The 11,278-nt window shown below is 43.3% G+C and overlaps 1 protein-coding gene across 1 annotated transcript in view; it reads right to left on the reverse strand.

Moving 5' to 3' along the window:
* TSTD2 (thiosulfate sulfurtransferase like domain containing 2) overlaps nucleotides 1-11,278 on the reverse strand; it is a 12,315-nt gene continuing 1,037 nt past the window's right edge. The window contains exons 2-9 of the mRNA XM_005425021.2: nucleotides 11,197-11,274; nucleotides 10,241-10,349; nucleotides 8,460-8,585; nucleotides 6,468-6,573; nucleotides 5,016-5,134; nucleotides 4,243-4,401; nucleotides 3,183-3,321; nucleotides 1-1,827 (exon numbers count right to left, since the gene is read on the reverse strand). Of these exons, the coding sequence (XP_005425078.1) occupies nucleotides 1,568-1,827; nucleotides 3,183-3,321; nucleotides 4,243-4,401; nucleotides 5,016-5,134; nucleotides 6,468-6,573; nucleotides 8,460-8,585; nucleotides 10,241-10,349; nucleotides 11,197-11,274 (1,096 nt within the window). The 3' untranslated portion in view covers nucleotides 1-1,567. The remainder of the gene's footprint in view (nucleotides 1,828-3,182; nucleotides 3,322-4,242; nucleotides 4,402-5,015; nucleotides 5,135-6,467; nucleotides 6,574-8,459; nucleotides 8,586-10,240; nucleotides 10,350-11,196; nucleotides 11,275-11,278) is intronic.

The raw sequence follows: 11,278 nt of genomic DNA on the forward strand, positions 1-11,278 counted from the left end.
GTTGTTCACAGATTTACTACTAAATACTATCCTAGAAAGATTGCCAAAGCTCCTAAGCTCCAGGGTTTTGCCTTGTTAATGGAATTGTTATGAGGACAGCTGGTCAACCGTTGATTTCATGGTAACAATACTGGAAGCAAGAAGAAATATTTGTCATGGCTTTAATGGATCCAATGCCCATGTATTTTATTTGCTAGTCAAGCCAACAATGAGGCCTTGCTGAATTAATAGCACCATGGGAGAAAGGTACAATCTCTATGAAAATAACATAGCCCTGTCATTAAGCAACTGCAGAAACCTAAGAAACTATTTTCTTGCTTTTAAAAGCATTTGCCAGTTAAAAACCCCAAACCTAGTGACTTTGATGTCCAAATGACTTACTGTTTAGTTCCCAGAATGACAGTAAATTTCAAAGACATTTTTCAGTCAAGACACATCTTCCATGCTATTAATAAATCCTTTCTGTACAGCATCAGGCACACAATACAGCACGTGGAGCAGTATTTTAAGCTCATCTCCTGTAGGTCCCTTCAAAGACAATTTCTCCACCAACAAGTGCTGGAAATTGCATAAACATCTTGCAGCTTTTAAAAAACCCAACTCATGTTTAAAAAGCACAAATGATTCCCAGAACTTGAATTATTTAACCTGGATAAAGGACCTTGCAGTCTTCTCATACCTGTTGCTGACATTTATGCAGACATGCATCACTTCCAGTGCCATGACGCTGGTATTTTGACAGTCTCTGTGCTCCCCTCTTTGTGTGCTTGTTTCAACATGCTTCAAGCTGTTAGGTTTTTTTAGTGCAAGCAGAGCTGAGCCCTGCCTATTTCATACACTGACAAGCTGAGGAGAAAAAACTGTTCCCAGGGAGACTGAGCACTGGAAAGAAGATTAGGTTTGCTGTTCATCCTACAGGTCACACAAGTATGGCTAGGCAACCAGTGTCTCTGGGCCTTTGCTCCAGCTCCTTATGCTGCCTTCAGCCAGTTTTACAGGAGTTAAGCAAGCAATTTCAGGTAACACTGCCTTCCTTCTCACTGCTATAAAGCAAGAGATGCAGGTCAATGGCGTGCATGTGGACTATATCTTCAGGATCTAATCTGGTCACATACCCACACCAAACTGATAAATCTGCTGTTTGCACACCTTACTACAAGCTACTGAAGCAGATGCATGATCCTTGGAGAGGTCAGACAGGTTGATCTCCATGCAGGAAGAAAAAAATGGAATTGTTCTTGAATTCCTTCAGTTTCTTTTGAACTGTGAGCAGCTCTGTCACATTGCAGATACTCTGCTCCAAAATCCCCATGGTAAAGGCCACACTACAAGACTGTACCCAGAGAGAGGAATCCTGTAGTGCTGGTGATGAATTGGGCACTCTGGTAACTTACAGGCAAGTAATGGATGGTTTTCAGGGCATATTCTATGTTTAAAGGCAGCATATGAACAAGACTTTCCAAGCTGACATATTTTCATAATTTCCAAACCTAACTGGTTAACAGATAGAGATCTGGTTACAGAAGCCCTTTACATGAGCACGTGCCAGATTAACCAATGAAACAGCTTAATCTTTTCCTGTGTCCAGCATCCTTGGTGAAACATGTTCAATGGGTACCCTTGGCCGTCTCCTTGTACATTCACATTCCTCCTTAAGCATCTGTCCTGAAGCCCTTGAAGTCACCTTGAGCTCCTTCTCTTGACAAACAGGACAGCAAGCTGTAAGACCTTTGTTGCAACAACTTGGACATGTCAGGACAAGCTGCCGGCAGTGCTGACTGGAACAAAGTTTATATTGGTCCCACAGCACCCCACAGTATCTGCATGCTGGAGGGAGGAGGAAAAGAAAAAGTTAACACCCATACTGCTCAGGCTGCTCCCTTGCAGAGGGCTTGCCAAGGCACCATGGGGCTGCCAGCTCTCATTTACGTGGCTATGGTCTTGCAGGTTTTTAATTCCTGTTTAGCTTGATCTTCTAGAATCTAGTTCATTTTAGAACATCCTTTTTGACATACTTAAGACAGTTTTCCCTCTGGAAAAGAGGAGAGTAGCTCACTAGTGCTTTCTCTAGTTCTGAATAGACACATATAGAGATTCTTACTGGCAAGAGAAGAAAGACATGCAGGTGGCAACTAAGCCAGTATGCAGGAATGTCACCTGCTGAGGAAGGGGATGCCATGGAACTTCCTTCCATCTACAAACAATGGCTTGTGTAGACAGGGTGCCATTTGCAGTCCTGGTAGAGTCCTTCCAGAACATTATGGGTTTTAACTCTTTAACTGAAAGCTACAGCCCAGTTTTAGCTGTACCAAGAAGGTGCATATCACAGCATTTCCCCCTGAAACTTCCGTAGGGATGGCTGTGATGTATCCAGAGTATGTTCTGTTTCCCTACCAAGTCAGGCCCCTTCAAGATGTATAGAGTAAATGCAGAGGAGGAATGGGAGGTTATGCTTGAAAAGTTACCAACTCAAAAAAAAAAGCCAGCACTGCTTCCTTAAGAAAGGGCTGGAGCCAAATTCCAGCTACTTGTATCTGACAACTGATAGCAAAGTAAGAGATTACTTAATTTGCAGTAATTGAAGAGCAATCCCAGCCAGAAGATCAGGCAATGTTTTCAACAACTTCAACTAGAGGCCACTGAAATTCCATGGGATATATAATTTCCTTAAGATGAAAATAACAAATTGCTATAGAGCATAGGTGTTACTATTCTCCCAATACCTGGAAGTCTTTTTTGATATTCTGTGAGACTGCTGGAGCAGAGGATTGCTGGTAGCAGAATTATTTAAGACTTGGGTCACTTGGCCAACCACAGTCTACTCAGCACTGTGGGCAACCAGGTGGTAACAATGTGCTGGATATATGTCTCCATAGGTGCAGATGGCTCATAACAGAGCTGCTCTGCAGGGGATACTTCCTTCTACTGCTCCAGTTTTAGTGAACTCTTGTTAGTGACCTCTTTTCCTCTCATTTCTGTTTTACATGTTAAAGCACATGTAAAGCACGTGTACATGTTTACATCTAGTGTTGACAGTCATCACAAGAAGTGACAGCACTACGAGATCAAACCAAGTATGAGGAAGAACTACACAGGCCAGTTTGCCTGCCCCTATCCTGCACACCTCTGGAAATGATTGCAATAGCTTCCCAGCCTTCTGCACTTACATTATCTAGTCCTACCTGAGATGATATCTTCATTGGAACAAATGGCGTAACGATCATCAAATACAAACAGCTTCCCCCTGTAGAATCCATCTGGAAACTCTTCTAGGTACTTGTGAATTCCACCTTTTAGCTGGTAAACCTCTCTGCACACTGCCTGTTTAAAGCATATTAGCAGAAAAACTGAAGGAGACCACAGCAGTGGTGGTGTGCCAGAGTTCCCAAAGCAAATGCTGTAAATGCCAAGGGTCAGTGAGAAGCAGCAGCCTCTCAGTGACCATCAGATGGCACCATGTGCAGCCACAGCTCTAGGCAGTGCCACCAGGGAGTATTGGGCAGCTCCACAATGCTGGCTTGTTGGAATGAACCCAACTCTTCATGTAATGTTACACTCACAAGAAGCTGGTAGCCTCCTCACTTGAGGAAGGTCTGCTGTATCACAGATCAAATGCTTTTCAATCTCCATGAACTGCTGCTTGTTATTCAGTATTTATTTAGTTAGCAGTTAACAGAAGCAGAATTTCACAGGGTTCACACTGATGCAGTGGAAAAAAAGAACCCTAAGGTTTAAATCTCTGGAGAACCTTTGTGTTCTGTTCCCTTGATCCTTGAGAGAAGGATCCAGAAGAGTGGGATGGAAATTTTAGAACACAATTAGAACAATGCACTGTGCTGGATTTAGTTCTGGGAAAAGCACTGACTGGCTAATTTTCCCCATTGTGAGATGCTCAAGCTGTGGAGTCATGACTACAGAGCATAACCTAGACAGTCGGTGGAAACACTGCAGAGTATTTTCAAACCCTCCTAAAACAATCCTACAAATATCTCTTCTCAGGCAATGGGTTATATAATTATTTTCACTGCTGTGACACTAGTCCACACAGGCCATACTGAGCCTCACTCAACTATCCAGGTCCTTGACTGACAGCATGAGACAAGCACATGTCAGAGGCATTTATCTCCCACCTGAGCAGTCTGCAGTTTGTGCACAGTAAGAATTCACCAGCAAGACAAAAGACAGGTGCCCTTAAAGCAGCCCCAACTCCCCAACACCTGTGCCCTCAGAATGACATCTTACCTTGCTCCTGAGGTAAGCAGAGCCTCTTTCACAGCGAATCCCTCCTGTGCAGTACATTAGGACACGCTTGTCCTTAAAAAGCTCCAGGTTTTCATCTACGTAGCTTGGAAAATAGCTGAACTTCCTGATATCTGGAGCCAGACAGCCCTGGAAATGCCCCTGCAATTACAACAGATGGCCACGCAACTGGTTACAAGCACTGGTAAGGTCTGTGCCTCAAACCAGAGAAAGTAACAAACCTTTGGGCTGGAATATTCAGCTCACTGCAGCTGCTTTAGACAGCTCCTCAGCTGCATTTATGCATCAAAACATATGTTAAAATCTGTAGGAGGATTCTGGACACAGAAAGTCTCCTCATGGAAAGAAGAGAGAGCTAAGCCAAACTATCAGAGAGAGAACAAACCACAACAGTGCATGAGGGGTGGTGGCTGTGACAGCAGGATGTCCCTTTCTTTCTGACAGATGGAACAAGACAAAAATTGCTAAAATACATCCCTACAAATTATGCTACTTCAAACATTCATGCTCATGTTGTATGGACCTCTTTGCTTTCTTTCTGCCCCACACTGTATAAGCACTTGGCCAGGCAGGCTCCATTCTGAGTTGCTGGGCAGGTCCTCTACTGCTTTTATCTAATATTCATTACTAAACTGCACTCTGTACACATTACAGTCAAGCTGGAGTATGTAATCTCTTCTACAGAAAGGTTACACCCTCACAATCGTAAATACTTCACTCCAGCACCTGTAAAGAAGCAGGCAAGCAGCACTTACTATTTTACTTTCATAGAAGTTCCTACAGTCCAGCAAGATGGTATCACTTTGTCCTTGAGTGGCCTGAGACAAATACTGTTCTACTTCTCTATGAAATTCCTGAGGGGATAAATGGATTCCTTTAACAAAACAAAACAAAACAAAACAAAACAAAACAAAAAAAAAAAAAAAAAGGAAAAAAAAAGAGGGGGGAAGAGAAGTGAGAAGCAGAGCTACAAAAGAATGTCACAAATGAGATCACCGATCCAGATTCTCCTCATATTTCCAAACAAAACCTTTTTGTGATTATTCACAGACTTCTCACCCCAACTCAATCAGCCAAGTTTATCCATGTTTGGCTTTCTACTGGCAAATGAAAGTTCTTCTGTTGTTCCATACAACGGAAGAAGCAGCAGACAGCTACTTATCTCTATGATCTTTTGTTCTGTCATCCCCCTGGCTACTCTTCTTACAGCTGTAGAAGAGGGAGTGACATGTGCCACTTCTCTTTGTTCATATGTCATTACATTTGGAGGTGCAGAAATGCAATTTTTAATAAACTCTTCTTGATAACAATAGAAAATTTCCATAAACATGTATTACTTTCAGTACAACTTCAATTTACATAATTGGCTCAATTTTCTGAACTTTTTCAATTTTCAGGGCTTAGGACTCTTAATCTACTGAAAAACTAAAAAGCTCAACCAGCAAAATCCTTTACCTTATTAAAGAAACACCCCTACAAGCAACCTGCCAGAGTAATAGGAACCATCTCCATAAAATGCTGCAAAAGAGGAGGGAAAAGGGCAAAAAAGGAAAGATATAGCCAAACATACAGCCCACAAACTACCAAACAATGGGAACAAAAAATAATCCTCTTCCAAATCCACAAAAAGATGCTGTAGAAGTTTGGCACCAACAAAACCTCTTGGTGGAAAAAAAAAAAGCCCAAAGCTGCTCTGTTAATTGCTATTTGCTGTGCTCCTGGCTCACCACCTATGTAAGCATCCTTAAAGCAAATCCACAGCCAGGAACACCTTATCAGGCGTAATCCACACTAAGCAGCTACAGTTAGCACAAAGCAAATGCAGCCAGATGGAGTTCATGCAGAACTTGGATCTGCTTAGTCCAAAAGGCAGGAGCATGACTGTTGGCACCAAAACCAGTGAAGCCAAGTCAGCAGTCCCTACTGCTCCATGTCATCTGAACTCTCCCACAAAACCTGAAGTTAATTCTGAGGTCTTCTGAGGCAGCTATACACTTGGCTAGCCAAAATCTAGGCCAGCAAATTCTCTGCACCAGTAGCTTTTGACTAACAGTAATATATCAATTCCTGTATCTACCTCTCCTGTGTCCTGGTGAATGTGCAAAGGGAAGTATTTTTGATGAAGGATTTTACTCTTCACTCATCTCTCACTTGGGTGAGAGGCTTTTTTTCTTTTTCTTTTTTTTTTTTTTATTACATAAACTTACCGGTTTCCTTATAAGACACTATCTTTGGATCAATGCCCATAGGTACAATTTCTTTGAATACTCCAACTCGAAGGTCTGGGAAACAGTGAGCTCCTCCTGCACTGCTCTAGGAAATCAAACATAAAAAAACAATTCACCAAAATTTTCCAGGTATCAAAATTAAAATTACCCACTCACTTTAATTCTACAGATCATTAGAATATGAAAATATCTTTGTGGCTGAGGGAAAGAAGTGTCTTCTTTTCTGCTGAAATCCACACTCTAAATCCTGAAGTTTAGGCAGTGGACCACTAACATCACCTGGAAGACAGGTGTCTTAGGTCGAATGACTGCAAATGAGACAGACAGCATTTGGTTGGAAGTGCAGGGATGTAGACCAAATCTTAGTCAGCAGCATGTTACTAGCACTTATTGTGAGAGAGCACTTATTGAGAAAGTTGAGGCCCCTACAAAAACATGCTGATCCTGGCAGGAATATTAAACAGTGTCGTCCAGTAACGGATCCTGTTGCCACATGCAGGCCCCTGCAGTTCTCTTCATCCCTCTGGCAGAGGACACAAGCACAGCTGTGCCTGCAGTCATGCTGTATGTGATGGGAGCTGCAGTGTTCACACATTTGATGGAGATGCATGGGAAGTCAGCCAGGCACAGGATTTGTTAACAGTAGAGGCTGGCACCTCCCTCTCTCCTCAAACTCAAGCATGGGATTTCCCCTTCAGAAGTCCTGGTATGCCCTTTATTGGTAGGCACCCCCATTGCAGGCTACAGGGAGTGAGAATTTCTGCAGGGCTGAGCCTCAAGCATGGCTTAGGCATCATCAAGTAAATAAACACTCAAGGAAAAGTGCAGCTGTGCAGCAGTGTTCCAACTATTACAGAAATCAACCTGCAGGAACTGTAGTGGCCACTGGGTATGTTTATAGCCCCAAGCACGGTTGTCACTCCTCTATCCCATGTCTTCATGGCACAGCAACCTGAAAACCTTACTCACTTGGGCATACAACATTCAGGAGGAACTGTGAGACAGCAAACAGTGTATTCCACTAATGGATGAACACTGATGCCCAGAGAGATCATGCAAGGTTGAAGGTTTTGCCAAGGTCTGGGTAAAATTCCATCCCTGTTTTTTTTTTTTTGTATCTACATATGACTGTAACTAACACAACTCCTCTTGAAATGCAGCCAAGCATAACAGACACTTTTAAGGCTGAGACTGAATCATCACTGCAGCTCAGCATGGAATTTGAGTTTTGCAAATTTCACTAACTCCTTTGATCTACTTGCTTATGAAAAATTAATAGCACACCCTGCAAATAAAATTGTGTGGAGAAAAGCTGCTGCTTAAGCAGCAGCTTTCCTTCCTTGCAGAGAAACCAGAACCTACAGTGGTTGGCAGCCAAAGCCTACCAAAATGCCATACAGTGCACCAGCCACTCATCATCTGAGGACAGCAATCAGTACATATGCTCCAGCCAGGCACTAAGTGGAGTAGGAAGAAACCTCTTGACAGTCCCTGTGTGTTTTCTCTGGAAGATACCCAATCCATGGAACTGACAGTGCACCTATATGGACACCAAAACCTGCATGAACCTAAGCCAGTAGTACTGCTTCCAGTCAAAGCAGGGTGAAGAGGACAGTGTGCAAACACTTTGCTAGGCTAAGTGTATGTCGTGATGCCTGCTCAGTCTGGAGTAAATGCTTGTTTGCAGAATGGTGGGGCTTAGGCACACTTCCTCACTCACCTGTACTGGGGGGCTTTGCAGCTGCACCCAGAGCTGCCAAAGCTTGTAGCAGCTGCTAACACTGCCCATGGAAACTCCCAATTCTGGTAAAAGCCAGTGCAGATTATGGTTAAGATCCACCTACTCAGGTAAGCGGTGGGGGAGCACAGCTGCTATGGCAGAAGTAATACTGTCAAGAAGGAATCTACTTATTTCTTGAAAATTAAATTACCTGCATTAACAATGTCTATGTAAAAATTATTTTTTCATACCTTGAAATCCTCTTGACACAAAATGTTTTTGAACAGAGGCTGGGAAAGCATAACTTTAATGTAGAGACTGGTAGCTACTTTGCTTCCACCAACTGTCCCATTAATTCCTTCTGAAGCAACTCGTACCTAGGAGGCAAGAGGAGAAGCTGGGGCTGAACCTTAGTTACAGCAAAAGAGATCACAATGAAATCAGCAAAATATGACTGGGTGACAAAGGGCAGGCACAGGAGCATGTTCAGGAAAGAGACTACTGAATAAGGAAGGACAATATGGTTAGACTGAAGTTGAACATAAAGACAATAAACAGGAGAAAAACCCACAACAATCCAGTAATCACTTCTCAGCCATTTTAAAAGAATCACATCAGGAGAGTCAGGGAAGTCCACTCAATAAACAGAGAAATGCTGTCTAAACAGAGAAACTGCTGTCTGCAAATCCTGCAGTCAGCATTAGAATTCCCACTGAAAGTTGCCTCAGAAAGAACAATAGGCTTGTGCTGCATGACTCACACAGCTAAAAAAGAAAATGTGAATATGCATAACATTGTATCTAATATTAAATTTCGGGATGAGTCATTTTATCTCCAGCACTAACAAATGAACAAAAGCTCTGAATTGGGGGTGGGGGGAAGGGGGAAAGACTGAATATAAGAAGCAAGGACAAAAACAACTGATTGGGAAGGTAAATGCTGTACCTGTCTTGGAGACGAAATGGAAAAAAAAAGAAAGGTAACTTGAGCAAAACACCAACTACCAGGCAAGACAGCTGAGCAGAAAAAGAAGTGAATCCATGACGACACTTCACCCCCAGACCTGTGCTGATGCACCACTAGCAGAGAGCAAGAAGCTACTTAGGAAGACAAATCACTGATAAAAGGAGCCTCCTGCTCCACATTGCCCTCCTTCTCCCCACAGATATCCTAGGAACATCAGCTTTGTGAGGCTAAAATTCACCTTCTCCCCCAGCATCCTCAGGCCAGCTACACAAGCAACTCATGTTGTTGGTCTAGCCTGCCAGGAATGAAGAGAACAGACTGTGCAGGAAAGAGAACTGCTACCTTATGGTGTGGTCTAAGGTGCTGGCTGCTCTCGCCTAATTCCTGACAGTATGGTTTACAGCTCGGTGTAGCCACTCTGTCTGGGAGCCCACTGTGCACTGAGGAGGCAGGATGCAGGTGGCCAGTGAGCGGAGCAGGCCCAGACACATGCTATCCATCCAGCTGCTTTGTGTTGTGCTGCACATGCCCTCCAGCCCCAGAAAACATCCACTCTACTAATGCCAGCTGAGACACCTGCATGCAGCTCCCTGCTGACACCAGTGATAAAACCACTTCCATTGCCTTGCCTGTATTGAAAATGCATCTTTACAGAAAAATGCGAATTTCTCAAGTGAATATCCTTTCTGGTTGATGGCAGTAGTGATAAAAAGACTCATTTTCCTGTTTCCATGTGTAAAACTGATGGAAATGGGGTAACCCTTGTAAGGACAGGGTCTGCATGGTGCGCTGCTTGTCAGGTTCACTCAATGCCAGACAGCCCACGGTTCCCTGCATCAAAAGGGATTTAAGATTATCTGTATTTCTTTTTCTTTGTTGTGATAGCTCTTAAATAGAATTCTAAAAGATATCTTACCAACTCTGAGTGCCTCTCTTAATGGGACCATAAGAGACTAGCACTTTGTGGTGCAAAACACAGCTGGTTCTCCACATAACCCATCATCCTGCACTAAATAAAGATGTGGGGGTTTTTCCTTAAGAACAGAACCATTGCTTCAAACCTTACCTTGCCAGTGAGATGTAGATGCTGACACAAGGCCTTTTGCCAAGCACAGAGCTTCTCTGGATCCCTCACCTCACAGTAACAATAATAGAGAAGTACATCTCCCACCTGGCTGCCCACAGCATGGCAAGGGAAAGCAAATAGAAAAAGAATGTTAAGAAAGAACAAACTTACACCATTAGCAGTAACCATTCAGAAAGCAGACAATTTTATTTTGGCAGGTGTGTAGAGAAAAAAAAAAACCCTCAAACAAACTTTGGGTTTGATTTATTTCAAACAGAAGGAATGTTAACCAAAAAAAGCTCCCACACTTCTAATTCTTGAGTCTAGTTACAAAGTGAACTTTGTACTCTCACTGCCAGTGGCCTACCATATGCTCACCCCACACAGAGAACACAAGAATTGCTGACTTTTGTGCATACAAGCAAGACATCAAATGCTCCCTTGGCCAAAATGGCACTTGAAAATTAAAGCACTTGAGGTGTTTAAATTTAAAAAGCCAAAGCTTTTTGTGAGATTGCATGTTCCCACATTTTGTGCAGCACAAGCCAAGCCCTGTCACAGTCAGAAACGTTTTTTGTGAACCTCTTTCATAACTAAATGAGCCCTTCAGGAACCTGAACGAACAGCAGAAAGGAACTCGTGTAGAGAGAACCTGCTGTTCTGCCCTTCTCTGTGGCAGTCCTTCCTTACAGATCCAAGCTGTGAAATAACACCCATACAGGCCTGCTTTAACAATACAGGATGATATAGCTCGGATAGTTCAATCCATCATTAAAACTGCAAGAGATCTATCACTTTATTATAAAGGATGCTCAGAGAATCTGAAGATCCAGAAGAATACTGAGGAACACTCTTCCTGTACTTTAGACGTGTCGCTTGACTGAATCTCATAAGACGGTCACGTACAGCCGAATACCCCACTCCTGGAGCTCCAGAGCGGCGAGGGGCTCCCTTACCTTGTCAGATCCTCCTGGCTGACGTGGCTTGTGTCCGGGAGCGTCCAGGAGATCTCGGGGCTGCCGCAGGAGTGCCCGCTCG

Source organism: Geospiza fortis, unplaced genomic scaffold (genome assembly GCF_000277835.1).
Source record: "Geospiza fortis unplaced genomic scaffold, GeoFor_1.0 scaffold240, whole genome shotgun sequence".
In the NCBI taxonomy this organism is placed as follows: domain Eukaryota; kingdom Metazoa; phylum Chordata; class Aves; order Passeriformes; family Thraupidae; genus Geospiza; species Geospiza fortis.